The sequence below is a fragment of the Stegostoma tigrinum genome, chromosome 3 (genome assembly GCF_030684315.1).
Source record: "Stegostoma tigrinum isolate sSteTig4 chromosome 3, sSteTig4.hap1, whole genome shotgun sequence".
NCBI lineage: Eukaryota > Metazoa > Chordata > Chondrichthyes > Orectolobiformes > Stegostomatidae > Stegostoma > Stegostoma tigrinum.
In genome coordinates this window covers 15,498,433-15,519,564 of record NC_081356.1, presented here as the reverse complement: position 1 = coordinate 15,519,564, position 21,132 = coordinate 15,498,433, and the positions used below count along the sequence as shown (strand labels likewise).

Here is a 21,132-nt window from a genome sequence, read left to right as displayed (position 1 = left end):
ACTTCAGAAAAACAAAATAGCAAAGCAGTAGAATGCCAAATTGAACCTTTAATGCCGTAGATCTGAGTCCGTTGTGTAGCACCCATGTAGTTCCTTGTTCAAACAAAATCAGCAGTTCTCAACCTGGTATTTGTGGTTGCAAAGCCTTTCTAGGAGTCTGCAAAATAATACGAATAGTATTTCATTCACAACTGTTAAGTTAGATCAACTTCTGGGACCAGAACTGAAGTTGCAGTCCGAATAATCACGTCATGGCAGTTGAAATGATTGTCAGTTGGTTTTTTTTTTAAAAAGTGCCTGTACAGTGAGTAGGTGGATATTGAGCATTCCAATTGAAGGGTGCAGTGTGATCTCAATAGCAACTTTCAACCTAACCCAGCTGGAGAGAGAGCAGCACAATGGTAATGCATGCAGCATGCATGTTCAACTTGTTGGGTTACTGTTCAGCTAAAAATAAGATTTGATTTTCATCTCAATCATGTTGATTTTTTTTGATCTTAAGATTGTTCCATACAATACTTGTTTTGCAACTTCTGTTAATGTAATTCTGATGCAGTTAACACTCTGGAATTTAGTGGCCCACTCCCCGTGGGTTGGAAGGTAGAGTGCCTGTAAATTTTTTAAGTACCTCATCCCATTGCAGAAGGGGGTGCATGCAAGTGTGTAGCCTGGTAGCTGCCTGAGCTGCTGTGGATGTGGTGGATATTTCCTTTTTGGTGATCCTCTGTTCATCTGAGAGACCTCCTCCCCCTATCATGTTTTTAAAATCTGCTCCTCCCATCCTTGTGTACCCAACCCTGCCTTGCCGCCGCTTGGAAAAACTAACATGATGCTCGATGCCAGTGAAACAAAGGAGCAATAAGAAGACATAGTAATACTCTGTATGTAATGATTTACATATCATCATGGATCAACTTTTTAACAGTGTTATTAAATGTACTCGCTCTCTTCAGCCAATCTTTTCAACAATACCTGGTAGTGGAAGACTTGGCAAATGCTTTCCCTACTACCTTCCCTAAAGTCCGCACCCCTTTCTGCTCTTTTCAGTCCTGTTCCTCTCCTCTCCTTGCTCCAACAGTAATTAATCTCTTTTACTGCCACTGATTGCACTCCCAATATATTTATTTATTGGACAGCTTCTGGCCACTCACTTCCTCATAGCAGGAATTAGCTCATTCAACACCTGCCTCCTGAAACTTATTAAACGTGCACTAATCAATCCATTTTCGAGCATCATGTACACACAGGATGCAGCCCTGTTCCCCATCTGACGTGGTATCAATTTTCATCTCATTTATGAATGTGAAGCAAAGAAGCCAACCTATGATAAACAAGGGACCTAAGCTGTAACTCACTTGTCTACCTCTGTCTGGAGTTTGCTACCAGTTACTCACAATGGAGAAACCTTTGCCCGCATGCTCTGAATTGCTGCAGTTTTAATGATTAAAAGATACCAGGCATATGAAGAAAGACATTTTGAAACCAGCTTGATTTCTTTTTGAATGAGTGGTGCTGACTCATTGGGTCCCGTGTCTTCTCTGTGGGGTGTGCCAGATAATTTTATGAAGATAATTCTAAGTTGGAATGTGTAGGGTCCAGTGGGTGTTCAGCTAGTTCAAATTCTGCATTGCTTATTACATATTAAACTCCGATAGTTACTGGTATGGGGGTATAACAGCAAATAATTCTTTATACAGTACCTCTAGTATAATGTTACTACAAATGCTTCACGGGTATGTTGTAAAACAAAATCAGCTCAATGAAAGAAGAGTAGAAATGAAATTCCAATCCTTTAGGTTTTTAGTAGCTGAAGTGGGATGCTTAAAATGAGAAATGACCAAGAGGCCAGAATTAGCAGGCAGAGCATAAGTATTCAGAAGGCAGTAGGGCTGAAGGAAATTAAAGCGATGCAGAAGACCATGGAAAACTTGAGGACGAGTGAAAATTTTAAAGTCCGGCTGTTCTATAAACTAGGAGCTAATGTAGACCAGATGTAGCATTGGTAAGTGAATGAACTTGAAGTGTGCAAGAGCACATGTGGCATATTTAGGGAGGGTGGAAAGTGGTAGCTGGCCAAGTGTGCATATGAATACTCAAGTCTGGGGATATAGTTGAAAGGAATTTCTTGTCTAAATGCTAGACAAGCGATCGATCTGTCTAGATAGTGATACAGCTATGAAAGGTGATGCAGTAGAGTTGGGTGTTATCAATGTATTTGTGGAGACTAAGACTTTCCAGATTATATTGCTGTAGCAAAACGTAACAGAGAAAAAGGTGGGGGCTTAAGGCTAGTTTCTGGGGGAACATGAGAGGAAGTACAGCAGGGCTGGGAAGCAAATCCATCAGAGGTAATTCTGTGACTACAGTTTGATAATAGAATCATATGAGTACAATCCCACTCAGCTAGATAATGGTTAAAGAGACCTTAGAGGACTTTGCTCAAGTCCTATCTTTTTCTTTTCTAATAGGATAATTTTCAAGGGCATGAAGATTTCTCGTCCGAATGGTGGCTTTGGGAAATGTCGTATGATCAGACATAACAGAGATAAAAACAATGCACCTAACCCTCAGAGGTAAGTTGTCACCTTCTGAAACAGCATAGCATAATATAAATCCTGATCATATTGGAAGCGCTCAACTGATTGGGATAGAGAGAAATGGGATTAATTTCTCAATTCAGTTCATGCCACTTCTGTCTCCATTGTTATCTCACCTACTGAGCTTATCCAACATTTATTTTGTTTTGGTTTTTCAGCATGTAGTGTTTGTGTTGCGCCCTAAATATTGAGAATCAGGACAAAAATTGAATACCTCTTGGGCTAGACTCTTTCCTAGCCATCGTAAATCGGTGCCCTGTGGTTTTACTTTGCGGCTGTTGGAAGCTGGCTCCCTTTCTCCACTGAAGTCCTTATGACATCCAACATCTTTACTAAATCTATTAGCCTTCCTTGCTTCTTAAAAATGCAACTTCACCAGCCTGTCCACGTAAATGCAGTCCCTTTATTGGTGGAACCGTTCCTGTAGATTTTGCTGAACGTCTTGTTAGATGTCCACTGCCATTCATGACCAGATGGTGCAAATCTGCAGGACCTACATCTTATCCATTGAATGTGAGATTGCTTAGCGCTGTCTGTTGCGTGTAGCTGCCACAGTTTTGGCATGTAGCTGGTTGTGTTGCAGCTTCACCACATTGACATCTGACATTTTAGGTATGCTTAGTTCATGTTCTGGCATGACACTTACACTTTCAGTGAATCGGGATAAACCTCCCTTGGTGGCACTGGTAGGATGGGGCTTATGCTGGGCCATGAGGTTACAGATTGAGGTTAAAGGTAATTCTGAAACTGGTGTCTCATGGTGCATCGGGGATGCTGAATTTTTATTTCCTAGGTTTCAAATAGATTTATCTATTCAATGCTGCCTCACATCAAGATGAAGGGTATTCTTAGTATGAAGATGGGACATTGCCTGTCTGTGCATTGACTGTGTAGTGGACACTCCAGGGATATTGTCATGGACAGATGTATCTGCAAGTAGTCAATTGGTGAAGTTGAGGGTAAGTTCTGCCAGGGCCACCCACTCGTGGCCTCGTTACAGCCTCTGTTCAAACATAGACAAAAGTGCTGAATTCCAGAGGTGCAGTGAGAGTGACAATCTGTGACATCAAGTAGCCCTAGCAAAATTAGAATCGATAGGAATCAAGAAGAAAACTCTGTGCTGATTGGAGTCATACCTTGCTTACAGGAAGATGGTTCTGTTTGTTGGAGGTCGTCCATCTTAGCTCCAGAACCCCTCAGCAGAAGTTCTTTAGGGTAGTGTCCTAGGCACAACCATCTTCAGCTGCTTCAGCAATGACCTTTCTTCCATAAATCAGAAGTGTGGATGTTGTACAATCGTTGGCAAACTTTCAACATCATTCGTGACTCTTCATATACTGAAATAATGCAACAAGATCTGGACAATATCCAAGCTTGGGCTGTCAAGTGGCAAGCAAGACTTCTTCTTTTCTTTTTTTTTGCCCCACACAGGCAATGATCATCTCCAAGAAGAGACAGTGTAACCCACCACCCCCCCCCCACCCCTGACCATTCAATGGGTGTTATCATCACTAAACCCCTCTACCATTGACCTGAAACTCAACTGGACTTGCCACATAGTGCCTTCCAGAGCAAGTCAGAGGCTAGGAATACTGCAACAAGTAAGGAAAGGAGAATGTAGAGATCTCCTCCTCCTCGCCCCCCCACACAACCCCCCAAAATTTACAAGGCACAACTCTCAATATGATGGAATACTGGAAGCCGCCCACCTTAACTGGATAGGTGCTGCTCCTTCAACGCAGGAAGCTTGGCACCATCCAGTACAAAGTAACTCACCAGATTTATTACCACATTCACCACACCACCACAGGTACTCAGCAGTAGCAAGTTTTCCAATCTACTGATTCACTTTGTGGGAGGTAATGACCTCATGGCATTGTTGCTAGACTATTAATCTGAAGTCCCAGGTAATGTACTGGGGATCTGCTTTTTTTTTTTGAAATTTGAATTCAAGCATTAAAAGTCTAATGATCCTGAAACTGTTGGTACTTGTTGGGGGTGGGGGGGGTGGTGGAGGTGCGAAGAAAGAGACCCATCTGGTTCACTATCCTTTGGGGAAGGAAACTGCTGGCTGTATCTGGTCAGGCCTGCGTGTGACTCCATACCCAGAGCAATGTTGTTGGCTCTCCACTGGCCTCTGAGCAAGCAATGATTGCTGGCCTAGCCTTTGACACCCACATAATGTGAATTTTTTTTTAAATTCAAAGATCCTTAGTACCTTCCAAGCCCACAAGTGCTTCTATCTGCTGCCTTTATCCTTCTAAATATATGGATAATCCTCCACCTGAAAGTTCTCCTTCAAGTCACTCTCTGGCCTGACTTGGAACTACGTCACTATCCTTCAATGTAACTGGCTCAATGCCTTGGAATTAGCATTTTTAATCTACTTACAGGACATGGACTGCAGCAGTTTTTAAGAAGGCGGCTCACTACCCCTTTCTCGGGCATCTAGAGATGGGCAATAAATGCCGGCCAGCCAGCAATGCCCAAGTGGATCTAAAACAAAAAGCTTATTTTCCCCCGGTTTGTTCCCTTACCAGCTGTCTCAGACCCGGTCTTGAAGCAATTCCTTCAGGACCCAGCCACTTCAGTCTGTAATGATACTACTGACGTGGCCTTAGTGCTGCACATTGATATCCTCACCCAGAGTACATTTTTGTGCTGTTGACAGCCTCTGTGCTTCCTTCAAATGGTGTTCAAACAGGTGGAGTAGTGATTCATTAGCGGTGGGAGAAGGCAGTGGGCAAGAATAGGACTGACTGAACAGCATTATCTATACATACAACTACCACAGCAGATTGATACAAATCACTGTGTTTCTGTGCTGTATAATTCTATGGTTCTGACCTTCTGAAAACCCGTACATGATAAATCTACTACATTCCCCATGCCTATCTAATGAGACATCTTTCAAATGAGTTCATTTTTTCAATTTACATGCATTTTAATAATTTCTGCCAGTTCTTAAGCCATAAATGTCTAAATACCCAGTGAGATTAATCTTGTGGTGCAAATGAAATAGACTAAATATAAATTCACTGTTTCCATGTGTGTGAATTCTAGGATAAGTAAACTTCGGTTGACAAAAATGTAATCTTATTAATGTGCTATTGCTTCTTCTGAAATATTTGCTTACAGGTTTAACAGAATTTCTAAAACAAGACAGACAATGGAACATGATGGTTTAAATTCACTCAAGTACACGGTGTTAGAGGTCAAGAAATATCCTTTATACACCTTTATTGATGTGGATATTGGTGGGCCTGGAAGATCACCTTCAAGATAAGAAAAAGCTGTGGAGAACTCAGTCCTTAAACTCAAGAGTCTTTCTGTTCATCCTGAGTACCATGTGTGCCTTATTAATTTAACTTCATGCGCTGTGTTTTCTCCTTGTTTTATCAAGAGTTGTTGATGATGAACTCAAATTGCCGCTGGGATTTCATCATGTCAGCTCCAGAAACTCGAACATCACACTGGGTGGACAGTTTCAGAATTACGCCCTTATTTCAAAACAAACTTTTAAAGTCTGAATGCTAAAGTGATTTTCCATTTGTTTTCTAACCTAGGTGTGACTTTCAGGCTCTCATGAATACCCTGTCACCTATGTTCTAAATATGTTGCTTCGTCAGTTCATTCATCAGCTGAAGCATATGCTTTTATTTCACTTCAGATCGCCGATGAAGCATTTGTAATTTGTGTGCACTCACACAGATGTCTGAGAATATGATATCTGAAATGTGATACAGACCCAGCAAAGGCAAGCTGCCTGTTTGCCAATGAATTACATTTCACTGTTATAAGACTTTGGCTGAGATGATTGAACACATTTTCACTCTAGGAGAAAATTCAACGTTGAATTTGAAGAGTGATGTCCCATCAAAAGTCAGCTATCCATTGTGAATTCAAGTGTTGTGAAGAGGACTTTAGCTCACTGGGGATGCTGGCTAGGAAAGTAACTACTAATAATATATTGCCAGTGTGGCTTTTTTGTGTTGTTTTTTTCTCCAATGTGAGTAATTCTGATAAGATTATAAGTTAGAGGAGCAGAATTAGAGCATTTGGCTCTTTTGAGTCTGCTCTGTCATTTGATGGTCCCATTTATTGCCCATCCCTCATTCCTGTACTAGCAGTAATGCTGTTTCCACATTGCTATTGGTTAGGATATTCAGGATGTTAACCTAATGATGAAATTATGGTAATATGTATTACCCTATGTGTTGAAAGATGTGGTTGTTTCAGTGACCTCACCTAAAATTGTTTTACATCAATGTGAAAATATTTCCTTGTCTTAATGTTTGGTAATCAAATGGAAGGGTAGCTTCCCCTCTGAATCTGAAGGTGGTGGAGATAATGCTTTTGTCTGGAAACAACACATCTCAAAAACTAACAGAATTTCATCAAAACTTGGTATGCAAATAGGGCATCTCCCTAGGAAGAAACGGTTAATTTTAGCAAACATGCAGGCTTGGGATCTTTGGATTTTATTGAAAGCATTTGTTAATATTGAAGTATATTCTCACATAGAATATTGCTTCTTGTATTTGCAATTTTTTGGTTATCACAGCAGTCAAAATATGAGCACATGAAACTAGCTCACTAAAATGCAACATTGTTTTTTTATATAATGATCTAACTACATAATTAATCAGTCAGGAAAAACCTTGAAGAGATGCCTAACAGCATAATAAGGTTGTTAATATAGCATAACCTGAGCTGTGCTTGCTTTCTAGTTCCCTCTTCAGTTGTTATATCTGATTCTGTGTGTCTCCCCCTTCTTCTCCCCCCCCCCCTCAGGAAAATACCATCGCAAATGCATGCCTGATTCTTCATACTTGTGCAAATACATGCATATAATACACATTCTTCAGTCTGTTTCAAATCTCTGCAATGTTGCACATGCTTCATGCATCATACCACATACAGGCATTAACAGTGCCATTTGCTGTGAATGCTGACATCTTCCTTGTGTAGACCCTTAAAGCATGCACAAAACTGGGTGTGATTGAACACTTTCACACACAAAATGTTGCTTTTAGACTGAAAATGTTCAGCTGAAGAATGATTCAGATGTCATATCTATAGGCTGCATCAAAAATATCCAAAAGTGTAAAGAAGAGATATGATAGTGGTCATTGTCCTATCAGGGTCCAGTCTATCCAATGGCAAAGTGCCCAAAGTGGTATTGTCAGACCAATACTAGATTTTGGCCAAAGTTGCATCAATGAAATTGCCAGCATTTATGATAGCAAGATCTTCTGACAGGATGTATTTCATGGCCACTGCTGTTACTCCTGGAACTTCCAAAGTGCTATTGCTACAGATTTCATTCTTATGTACAAGTTTAAATACAATCAACTTTCTGCTACGGGACCATAGTTGCTGGACTGTATATTGGCTATTACTTGCCCACCTTCTAATATCTAAAGTTTTTCGACTATCTTTCTCTTGCTTTTAGTTGAACCTGGAAGAAAGACAAACTTAGCAATTGAGGCAGTTTGCACTGTTAGCCTGAACATTCTTATTTCTCATTTTGGGAGATGGCTGATCTCTTTGGGGCTGGCTCATACTTGAATTATTCCGAGTTGCAGAGTCTGGCATTTCTGATACTCTTAGCAGCACTTTGAGTGTGGTTGTCAGTCTGCACATTGCTGTTCAAGATTGCTTATTCTGTTTTTGAAGCAGCCATTTCTTATGCAGAAACAATGTACCCTAAAAATGGCCTAGTTTCTTTAGGATACTTTGCATCTTGGGTTGTTCAGCTTCTGAAACCTAAAGTTGCGAACTGTAGGTAATTTTAAACCAGTTCTACAAAGGACAAGGCCATGAAGTTGAGTGAAACTAATGCATGCAGGATAAGGTTAACATTAAAACTGTTTTCTAGTGTTCAAACAATTTGGAACTTTAACCATTTGTAAATTTTCAGCCTTCAGCTTATACTCCAAGTTCTTGACTCTGCTTCAGTTACAGTCAATTGATGCAATTGCTCCAGGCATAAAACAGATTGCATTTTATAAGTAAGCAACACACCCCTTGAATCCTCAGAGAAAGCTTTGTAATATGCATCCACAGTCTTTGGAGCTTTTATTTCTTTTGTCTCACTGAATCATAGGGAGCTATTTGACCCACCTTGCTCAATTATAGCTCTGAAAAATGAGGTTGAGGTGGGGCGATGGAGGTTCAGTTAAAAGGTTAACTTGAATGGTGGCAAACTTGTTCCACCAGATTTTAGTAGGCTGAATCTTTGTTTAAATACTTGATTTGTGACATTCTGCTGCTTCTGATTTATTCTCTCGAGTGGCTGGGCAGCACTTGTCTCTATTTCACTGAAAACCTTGATGTAGAATGCAGTCTGTTTTAATCATGTTGATTTTGCAAAGTTAATTTTTGAACGCCATTTTTCTATTAGCAAATATGCTTATTTTTCAGTGCTGTATAAAATCTTCCTTGCCCCTGTCAATCATATTTTGCATTTTAGTTTTGAATAGTCAGCTAAATAGCCGATGCAGATTTTTTTAAAAATCATGTTCACCTTGCAGGAAAAGCAGACAACATTCATGAGCATGCATGCCACTTTTAGTGGTATTACCTGCTTACGTAAATATCATGTCATTATGCTGCCTAGGGAAAGAAAAAAAAATCATCTGAAACTTGTGTTTTAAGAATGAATGAAGCCTTCTTTGAATTATCCACTTTCTTTGTTTTTTAAATATTCTATTAAATTTCTCCCAATTCATTTCCAGAAATCTGAGGAATAGCTGTCAATTCTGGTAAATTCTCAGCCAAATTGAGAAGATTGGCCATCCAGTAGTTGGAAATGCCAAGCCAGTAATGGAATGTTGAGATTTTTAACAAACCTCTCACCTTGCCTTCAATTAACCTCTCGTTCTGATGACCATTCACTGTTCAATCTACGTGACTTGTTGGTGCCTTTGATTTGAGCTCGAGCTTTAGTTGGCCTTTTAACAAAAATATTTAAATGCATTATACTATTAAAACTGACCACTTTTTAATATATTGAACAAATATAAAAATTGCACTCTTGCGGCTGTTACAGTGAAAGTGAAAATGCAGTGTAACGGACAGCAAGTTTATTATTCAGCTGTTTTTTTTTTGGATAGTTTTTTTTGGAATTAAACTGCATAGTATGCAGGCCTGTGGCTAATCTGGAGACTGCTTGCGTGTGCTGATAATTCAATTGCTACCTACCATTGTTTCTTTATCTGGCCGTTGTGAAAATACTTTAAACCAAAGTCATTTGCCATTTTATAATGTGCATCATATTATATTGCTAGAGTTAGCAATAATTACCTAAATTAGTAGCACTTTAATCAGTGCACTCACTTTAAAATGAGTGTTCTGAAGAAACAATGTTAATTCTGATTTCTCTCCAGGTGCTGCTAGACCTCCTGAGATTTTGCAGCAATTTGTTTTTATTTCTGATTTCCAGCACCCGCAGTTCTTTTGGCTTTTTACGTTGGATTTTTCAGTTTGATTCACCTTGAGGAATAATTCTGCTCAGACCTTACCACTTTCTGATAAAGGTATAATCCAGTTTCTGAAGAGCCATAAAATTACCCTTGCCCCTCAGTTGTACTTTGTGAATGAATAATGACTGGGAGCAAAAATTCTTGTTACCTTGACATCAAATTGACTTGTCAGGTGTAAGGTAAATTGTCGGCTACCCTGCTTGAAAAGTATTTGTTCAGTCTTGTTTTACGAAAACTTTCAGTGCAATAGTTATTTATTGTGTGGTCACTTGTACTTTCCATTGAATCATTATGAAGTGTGATTTGTTTGCAAGACAGTATGTGCATTATTTGACTTTTGAGCCCAGTGCTACCAAAGCAAAACAAAATTCCACATGGTACTTGTTCAAAGCCTTTTCAACATTTATTAGGTGTTTATTTGTCATGAACAAATTTGTTTCTTTTTGGATTTCTATGGTAATGTAGAATTGGCTCCATTTATAGAAAATTGAATGAACTGAAAAGTTCTAATTCTAGCCACATGAAGCCTCTAGTGGTACTTTACAATGGAAGGCATTTTACTTGTATCTTTTCTGCGGTCTTCCTCCTAATAAATCACTACTGTAATATTAATGCAAATAATTGTGTTGCAGCTGCACATAGCATCCAGGCTGTCTGTAAGACCACAAGGTCTAATTGGGAGGCCATCCAGATGCAAACCACTGTTAAATGTGTATCAAGGTCATTCAGAGGCTGTGTGAGTGGAGGGGGGGGCGCGGAGAGAAAGGCTTCGTGACTCCTAAAACAATTGGTTCATTCGGCCTTTAGCAATGGCTGTATGCTCCAATCTAGCACCGCCTCTCTAGTCACCTCTTCTCTCGCGCTCCTTGACATGTGTGCATCACAGTCCCAGTTTCAAGCATTCAGTAAACTGAACGAATGTCCAGCACCAGCAACATATAAATAGCTTGAAATTTTTATGTATAATATGAAATTTATGTACTTCACTGCAGATGCATCTGTATTTGGGGGAACAAACAACTTGTTAAACAGGGTGATTCTCATGTTGTCGCTCTGCTTCACAATTCCATTAAGCTGCTTCCCCGGTAGCAAAAGATATACTTGTGTTCGTGTGTAGCTTTATTCTTAACCAAAACACTGCCTTGTTTTCCAGGAAAGCTCATGAAAACTGACAGTGAGATTCTGATCTTGAATTGTGCCAGCCAAAATTTGTATCTAATTCACTCACTTACCTTTTGAACAATGCAATAATGCACAGTGCTTTATTGTTCAGTTTACACAAGTATCAAATGATGCATACAGTGTTTAAATCAAATAATTAATATCAAGTCAATAGACTTATTGGCTCTGCATTAAGAATTGGTTCTGCTGGTGGTCTGTTTTCCTCTAGTCAGAGGTTTGATAGGCTGTCTTCCACTGCAGTGTCAGATCTTCCATGATATCCAATGTTACCTGTCTTGCCACTTGGGGTATGAGTGACATTTAACAGATCCAGTTTTGTCCAGTCACCGCCATTGAAATTCATTGATTTTAGCTGTTTGTCACATGTCACTTAATTTCACTACGTGTTAAACCACTTGATGCAATATGTGATTGAAATCTATAGGCGGCACCTCAGTTTAATCATTGTGCCGACCATCAGGACTTTATCCTCTTTTTAACTGCCTCAGCAGTCTTTGATCATTTAGATTCTCAGTCCTGTGGAATTTTGGCTTTAATCTGTTGTGTGTTATTTTAGGAGGGTTTCAAGAGGGTTTTAGAAGCTCAGAAGTTTCAATGTTACAAGGATTTCTTTCTTTTCAGTTTTTACACATTGTCTAAAATGCTCAACCCAGAACCTAATTTAGCTGTTACCTATATGCTGTATTCTTTTTTTGAGTCTAGAGCTGTGAATACTATCAAAATATAAAACTGAAGTCAATTGGTGTTTACAATCAGTTTTGCAAACCTTTGCACTTGGAATTAATTATGCGGAATGTTTGCATTGAATAATGTATGAGTTTCAATTTTACAGAAGGACCAAAGTAAACAACTAGCATAGCTTTTATATTTAAAAAAAATCAACTGGTGTTTGTAAAAGATATGTCCAATTGTAAATAAAGACGTTTTAAAAAAAACTGGATCAAGTTAGTCTGTTTTTGTCTTGCCACATTTTATTATCATAAACTGTTCATCCATATATGAAACAGTTAAAGTCTGGGTTGTTGGATGTACCTAAGGAATAAGCCATTTAGTTCCTACAGTTTTTACCTCCATCCATTGAGATAATAGCTGAACTGCAACTTAAAACATTTGATCGGTAAAAAATCTATTGATCTCTGTTTTATAAACTGCTGAATGCACAAGCAAGTCAAACAGCTAGCATACCTCTGTTTTGTAGAGGTATTTGCTAATTCCATTCCTGCAGAATTTTAATTTTTTTTTCTATTCACTGCCTAGATATCCCAACAAGCAAAGATTTTTCTTTTTATTTTACAAGACTGAGAACAGGGAATAAACTGATTTCAGAACACTAAGTTTGTAATATTGTACAGGAAAAACATAAGAAACAATTATCTATAGGCCCAGGGGCTACATGCTACATTTGTAATGTCTTAATGAATTAGAGAAATAATTGTGAACCGCAAATTGCAATAAATTTGCAGAGATAACATTTGGTGATGCAGGTAGACTTTTTTTGAAGTGTTTTGGAATCTCATTATTTAAAAATGTTGCTATATTTTTTGACATTTTTAAAACTTCTTTTAACATGTTGCAGCACTATCTATGGTGAGTCCTGGAGTTGCATAGACAAAAAAAAAATCAATTACTGGCATTTCCAAATTTTGGAGTTTGATCTGAGGTTACAGCATATAATTTGTACTACCTTTTCTATCTAAGCCCTCCCCTCAATTTGCTATTTTTAAAATCTTTGAGGCCATCCATCCTGGGTTTAGGTGGAGCCCAATACTTAGGCTCATGTTCCATGAAATAAAACTCCTCATTCCCACACCAATTATTCAGCACTCTTCACTCCTGACCTTGCAAAATGGTATTGGGATAAATAGCTGGCTCAGGTAATAATCCAGAGTTCTTCTACTTGGTAGTCTACCATTAGGATGCCTTGCCTGTGGTTTTGTTCTTTACAGTTATTAATTCCTATCTACCACACAAGATGGTAGATAATAGGGGGCGGCACAGTGGCTCAGTGGTTAGCAGTGCTGCCTCACAAGACCAGGAACCCTGGTTCAATTCCACCCTTGGGTGTCTATGTGGAGTTACATTTTCCCCGTGTCTGCGTTGGTTTCCTCCTGCGGGCCAAAAATGTGCAGTCTAGGTGGATTGGCCATGTTAAATTGTCCATAGCTTTCAGCGATTATTATGTAGTTTAGGTGGGTTATATGGGGATGGGCTGGTGTGGACTTGTTGGCCCAAAGGGCCTGTTTCCACACTAGGGATTCTGTTCTGTGGCAGAATTTGAATCGAATGAAAATTTGGAAGGAAGAGTCTAACAATGACTAAGTTCAATGTTGATTGTTACAAAATCTATCTGGTTCACTACTGTCCTTTAAGGGAAGGAAACTGCCATCCTTATCTGGTCTGGCTTACATGTGACTTCAGACCTACTGTGATGTAAATAACTCTTAATTGCAGTCAGGGCAATTAGGGATGTGCCTGGCCAGTAATGCCTTCAGCCTCTGTATAAGTTTAAAACAAATGATTGTTACTGCAAGGACTGTAGATATCATGTCTCCCATTCCTTTGCAACATGAGGTCACCTGTAGTTTTATGATTTTTGTCTTTCTAAATATTAACATCTTAATTCTATGCGGCTGCACCCTTTCAATGAATGAAGTCCAAGCTTGTACTAATTACAATTACTCAGGACCGTTTTTACCACTGTCTCTGAGCAGCATGGTGGCTGTGGTTAACGCTGTTGCCTCACGGTGCCAGGGACCAGGGTTCAATTCTACTCTCGGGTGACAGTCTGTGCGGAGTTTGCACGTTCTTCCCTGTGTCTGCATCGGTTTCCTCCCACAATCCAAAGATATGGAGGCTAGGTGAATGGCCATGCTAAATTGCGCATACTGTTCAGGGATGTGCAGATTAAGTGAGTTTATAGGGGGATAGGTCTAGGTGGAACGCTCTGTTGGTTGATGTGGACTTGTTGGGCCAAAGGGCTGTTTCCACACTAGGGACTCTGATCTTGTGGAAACTAATCAAGGGAATGACAGACCTAGGGGTGCAGGTACATAGAACAATGTAGCAGGCTCATGGGTGACTTTATAGCAGTTTATAAAATATTGGTGACTAGTTCAATTTGGGGAACTTGGCTGTCGTGGACAGATTGGGAGAAAGGGTATGTGTTCTATGCCTCTGTAACATGTCTAGATTGTTCCTTTTATTCTCTAAGCTAGCTTCGGATGTCCTTTACCTTGGCACCAGGTGGACAACTTATGATGTAGAACTCTTGATCCCCCAATATGCCCCACATTTCAGGAACATCAATGTGAATACTGATCAGTGAGGGTGGGTTTGTCACAGATTGAGGGAGAAAAGCCTCTGACCAAATCTTGATTAGGACATTGCTGAAAAGAAGCTTATTTGATTTCCATTTCAAGTGTGAATTTGAGCATTGGATGGGGCCCATTGAGACGTCGAAAGAATTGCAACACTGACTCAGTGTCTTCTACAAATTGGAAGTATGCAAGTAGAAGGAAGTCGGGCATCGTATTGTCAAAGACAGAATTCCTACAGATCTGTCTGCTATGAGATTGGCTTAGTTGGTGAATCGTAAATAGGTATTTGTTCACCATATGAATTTGCTGCAATAGAACACATCCTGCAGGATAATAGCTACCCTAATCAGAATTTTTTTTTTGTCTCTATTCATTTGTAGAATGTGGGCATTACTGGCTGGCTGGCCAGTATTTCTTGCCCATCCCTAGTTGCCCTTGAGAACATAGAAAAGTACAGCACAGTACAGGCCCTTCGGCCCATGATGTTGTGCCATGGACTAATCCTAAACCGAAAATAAAATAACCTAACCTACATTCCCCTCAATTCACTGCTGTCCATGTGCATGTCCAGCAGTCGCTTAAATGTCACTAATGACTCTGCTTCCATGGCTACCACTGGCAAACTATTCCATGCACTCACAACTCTCTGGGTGAAGAACCCCCCCTGACGTCCCCTCTATACCTTCCTCCTAACACCTTAAAACTATGGCCCCTCGTGGCAGTCAATCCTGCCCTGGGGAAAAGTCTCTGGCTATCGATGTTATCCATGCCTCTCATTACCTTGTACACCTCGATCAGGTCACCTCTCTTACTCCTTCTCTCCAGAGAGAAAAGTCTGAGCTCAGTCAATCTCTCCTCGTAAGACAAGCCCTCCAGTCCAGGTAGCATCCTGGTAAACCTCCTTTGCACCCTCTCCAAAGCCTCCACATCTTTCCTATAATAGGGCAACCAGAACTGGACACAATATTCCAAGTGTGGTCTCACCAGGGTTTTGTAGAGCTGCAGCATAACCTCGCGGCTCTTAAACTCGATCTCCCTGTTAATGAAAGCCAAAACGCCATATGCTTTCTTAACAACCTTATCCACCTGGGTGGCAACTTTGAGGGAGCTATGCACTTGAACACCAACATCCTGCTGTTCCTCCACACTGCCGAGAATCCTGCCTTTAATCCTATATTCAGCATTTAAGTTCGAACTTCCAAAATGCATCACTTCGCATTTATCCAGGTTGAACTCCATCTGCCATTTCTCAGCCCAGCTCTGCATTCTGTCAATGTCTCGCTGAAGCCAGCAATAGCCTAGCTATCAACAGCACCTCCAACCTTTGCATCATCAGCAAACATACTAACCTACCCCTCAACCTCCTCATCCAAGTCATTTATAAAAACTACAAAGAGCAGAGGCCCAAGAACAGAGCCCTGCGGGACACCACTCAGCACTGACCCCCAGGCAGAATACATACCATCTACAACCACTCTCTGCCTCCTGTCAGCCAACCAATTCTGAAACCAGACAGCCAAATCACCCTGTATCCCATACCTCCTGACTTTATGAATGAGCCTGCCATGGGGAACCTTATCAAATGCCTTGCTGAAGTCCATGTACACCACATCCACTGCTTGACCCTCGTCAGCCTGTCTCGTGAATTCCTCAAAGAACTCAATAAGATTTGTAAGGCATGACCTGCCCCTCACAAAGCCATGCTGACTCCCTTTAATCATGCTATGCTTATCCAAATAGTTATAAATCCTATCCCTCAGAATTCTTTCCAAAACCTTGCTGACCACAAACGTAAGACTGACTGGTCTGTAATTTCCAGGGATTTTCCTATTCCCTTTCTTGAAAAGAGGAACAACATTTGCCTCCCTCCAATCTTCCGGTACGACTCCCGTGGAGAGTGAGGAAGCAAAGATCTTCGCCAGCGGCTTAGCAAACTTGTTTCTCGCTTCCCGGAGCAACTTCGGATAAATCTGGTCTGGCCCCGGGGACTTATCGATCTTAATGTTTGCCAAAATTTCCAGCACATCAACTTCCTTAATATTGATCTGTTCAAGCCTTTTTTCCTGCTCCTCAAAGTTCTCATTCACAACAAGGTCCCTTTCCATAGTGAAAACCGAAGCAAAAAACTCATTTAGGGCTTCCCCTATCTGCTCAGATTCCACACACAAGTTCCCTACGCTATTCCTGATCGGCCCTACCTTCTCCCTGATCATTCTCTTATTCCTCACATACGAGTAAAATACCTTCGGGTTCTCCCTAATCCTTCCTGCCAAGCCTTTTTGTGCCCCCTCCTGGCACTCCTCAGTCCATTTTTGAGCTCCTTCCGAGCAAGCCTGTAATCGTCTAAAGCTGTCCTAGACCCTTGCTTCCTCCACCTTACGTAAGCTGCCTTTTTCTTTTTGACAAGAAGCACCTCTGTACCCGTCATCCAAGGCTCCTTAATCTTACCCCTTCTTACCTGTCTCAAAGGGACAAATTTATGCATCACTCGCAACAACTGCTCCTTAAATAGCCTCCACGTGTCTATGTGGAACAATTGCTCCCAATCTGTACTTCCCAACTCCTGTCTGATAGCATCATAGTTTCCTTTTCCTCAGTTAAATATCTTCCCCGGTAACTGCTCCTTTCCCTTTCCATGGCTATGGTAGATGTGAGGCTGTTGTGATCACTGTCGCCAAAGTGTTCTCCTACCACGAGATCTGACACCTGTTCTGGCTCATTGCCGAGCACCAAATCCAAAATGGCCTCCCCCCTCGTCGGCCTGTCCACATACTGAGTAAGGAAACCCCCCTGAACACACCTGACAAAAACAGCTCCATCCAAACCATCTGCACTAAGGAGGTTCCAATCTATATTGGGAAAGTTGAAGTCACCCATAATAGCAACCCTGTTACGTTTGCCCTTTTCAACAATTTGCCGGCCTATGAGTTCTTCAATCTCCCTACTGCAATTTGGGGGTCTGTAGAAAACCCCCAATGAGGTGACTGCTCCCTTGCTGTTCCTAACTTCCACTCATACTGACTCAGTCAATAAACCATCCTCGGCAACCTCAGCCCATATCACCTCAGTAGACGAGTCCTCATCAAAAGTTCTTTCAGCCACCGTTATACTCTCCTTGACCAACCAAAGCCACACCTCCCCCTCTTTTACCACCTTCCCTGATCTTAATGAAAGATCTAAACCCTGGAACCTGCAACATCCATTCCTGACCCTGCTCTATCCATGTCTCCGAAATGGCCACAACATCGAAGATGGTTATAGAACATAGAACATTACAGCACAGTACAGGCCCTTCGGCCCTCGATGTTGTGCCGACCTGTCATACTGATCTCAAGCCCATGTAATCTACACAATTCCATTTACGTCCATATGCTTATCCAATGACGACTTAAATGTACCTAAAGTTGGCGAATCTACTACCGTTGCAGGCAAAGCGTTCCATTCCCTTACTACTCTCTGAGTAAAGAAACTACCTCTGACATCCGTCCTATATCTTTCACCCCTCAATTTAAAGCTATGCCCCCTCGTGCTCGCCGTCAGCATCCTAGGAAAAAGGCTCTCCCTATCCACCCTATCTAACCCTCTGATTATTTTATATGTTTCAATTAAGTCACCTCTCAACCTTCTTCTCTCTAACGAAAACAGCCTCAAGTCCCTCAGCCTTTCCTCATAAGACCTTCCCTCCATACCAGGCAACATCCTAGAAAATCTCTTCAGCATCCTTTCCAAAGCTTCCACATCCTTCTTATATTTCCAAGTCAGGATGGTGAGTGAGTTAGAGGGGACTTGGAGGTGGTGGTGTTCCCAGATGTCTGATGCCCTTGTCCTTCTAGATGGAAGTGGTGATGGGGTTGGAAGGTGCTGTCTGAGGATCATTGGTGAATTTCTGCAGTGCATCTTGTAGATAATACACATTGCTACTACTGAACATCGATGGTGAATGCTTGTGGACGTACTGCCAATCAAACGGGCTGCTTTGTCCTGGATGGTGTCAAGCTTCTTGAATGTTGTTGGGGCTGCACTCATCCAAGCAAGTGGGGAGTATTACAACATGTTCTAATCTTGTGCTATGTTGATGGTGAACAAGCTTTGGGGAATTTAGGAGGTGAGTTACCACTGAATTCATAGCCTCTGACCTGTACTCAGTAATGGTATTTATGTGGCTAGCCCAGATCAGTTTTTGATCAATGGGAAAACCTCAGAATGTTGATAATGGGAGATGTGGTGATGATGATGCCATTGAACATCAAGGAGTAATGGTTAGATCGTCTCTTGTTAGAGGTGTCATTGCTTGTGCTTGTGTGGTGCAAATGTTATTTGTCACCTGCCAGCCAAGCCTGGATACTTTCCAGGTCTTACTGCATATGGACACAAACTGCTTCAACAGCTGAGGAGTTGTGAATGATTCTGAGTATTGCACAGTTATTACCAAATATGACGGAGGCAAAGCCATCAATGAAGCAACTGAAAATAGTTGGGTCTAGGGCACTAGCCTGAAGAACTCCAGTGGTAATGTGCTGGGGCTAGAAGTGTGATTAGTTTTGGGGCACAAGTCATCAGCATTGTTGCTGAAATGATGTCTGAGCCTATAGCCTTTGAATGATGCAGTGCCTTCAGGTGTTTCCTGATATAGAATCCCTACAGCGCAGAAAGAGTTAGGTCAGCTAATTGAGTCTGCATTGACCTTCCAAACAGTATCCCTTGCAAATTTAGCTCCTGACCCTATTCCTGTAAACGCACATTTCCCATGGAAAATCCACCTTGTCTGGACATCCCTGGACACTATCGAGAAATTTAAAATGGCCAATCCACCTAACCAACACATTCTTGCTCATGTAAACTCCACACAGGCAGTCACCCAAAGCTGGAATCCAACACCAGTCCTGGCCCTGTAAGACATCATGTGGAGAGAATGAAATTCATTAAAGACTAGTATCTATAATGCAGGAGGATTCAGGAGGAGGCCAAGATGGATTATCCACTTGGATTCATCATCAGTCAGGAGTGCCCAAGCATTTCAGATTCATTTTTTGTACTGATGTGCAGGGCTCTCCCATTGTTGAGGATGCAGCTGTTTGTGGAGCTTCCTCCTCCTATAAGTTGTTCATTATCCACCATCATTCATGACTGAGTGTGGCAGGACTGCAGATCTTGGATCTGATTCACTGTTAGTGGAATTGCTTAGCCCTGTTTTATTGCATGGGATTTCCACTGCTTGGCATACAAGTAGTCCTGTGTTGTACCTTCACAATGGAGGGTACAGCAAACTTTTTATCAAATAGCATAAATGGAATCAGGACTGTGCCAGTTGATCAAGAAGTCCACAAAATTAATGTAAAAACACACACTAACATATGGCAAAGGGTATACATATCACTGTTATAGTTTATTTACAGCAAAGGTCAGTGATAAAACATAACTTTGCCTTAGATAAAACTTACCAGCACCCTCACTTGCACTTGCACCCTCCGGTTCCAAGATCGTGATTACTCTTGGGGTATTTGAGGGATACAATTTTTGACTGTTTATTGAGAACACCAGTTCATAAGGTGTCATTAAAACAAAGTTTGCCATCCTCAGTGTGAAAACGGGACATTATCTCCAAAAGAACTGTAAACTGGTCTCCTGCAGATGTGTCATGGTAAGACACATCTGCAGCAGGCACGCTGGTGAGGACAAGGTCAGTGGCAAGTTTCTTGTGTGTTGTTGGAGCTATTCCTAGCCTCTGACCTGCTTGGGTAGATGCTGTATTTTTATACCGCTCATCCAGACCAGCTTCTGTAAATTCCAGTTTACCAGAATACAGACTATCTGATTTTCAGACACAGACTATTGCAATGCTATTGGGTGGAATGAGCCATATGCAGACAGGTTGCACATATTTGCAAATTTTTGTAATTTTGTTTAGATTTATAATTTTTACAAATCATGCATTTTTTTAGATAAAGGCCAGCAACCTCCCAGCAAACGTCAAGAGGGGGTGGGGTTCAAAACTAGGGGACATACGTTTAAGAGGAGAAAGATTTAAAAGTGATATGAGGGGCAGCATTGTCACAGAGGATAGTTTGGATGTGGAGCTGGAAAAGCACAGCAGGTCAAACAACATCTGAGGAGCAGGGAAATCAATGTTTCGGGTTGAAACTCTTCACCCTGTCTCGGATGCTGTCTGGCCTGTTGTGCTTTTCCAGCTCCACATTTACTGACTCCAGCTTCCACCATCTGCAGTCCTGACTGTCTCCATGGTTTACATGTGGAATGGACCCAGAGGAAATAGTAGGTGCAGATATACTTACAACATTTAAAAGACGTTGGGACAGGTACATGAGTAGGAATGGTGTCGATGGATAAGGGCTAAACACAGGTAAGTGGGACTGGTTTAGTTTGGGAAGATTGATTGAAGGGTCTACTTCCACGCTGTACGACACTATGGTTGCAAGAGCTTGTGATTACAACGACCCGACAGCAGGGGGAGCACTGAAAGCACCAGTGGCGCAATGACGGTGATGGCGTTCACCGAGAGGGGGCGCTGAGCCTCGGAGGTTGAGCGCT

General features: G+C 41.3%; 1 protein-coding gene across 1 annotated transcript in view; it reads left to right on the top strand.

The window, feature by feature from the left end:
* LOC125451306 (beta-1,4-galactosyltransferase 1) overlaps positions 1 to 12,182 on the top strand; it is a 43,760-nt gene extending 31,578 nt beyond the window's left edge. The window contains exons 5-6 of the mRNA XM_048528290.2: positions 2,469 to 2,573; positions 5,736 to 12,182. Coding sequence (XP_048384247.1) covers positions 2,469 to 2,573; positions 5,736 to 5,883 — 253 coding nt within the window. The 3' untranslated portion in view covers positions 5,884 to 12,182. The remainder of the gene's footprint in view (positions 1 to 2,468; positions 2,574 to 5,735) is intronic.
* The last annotated feature ends 8,950 nt before the right edge of the window (positions 12,183 to 21,132 follow it).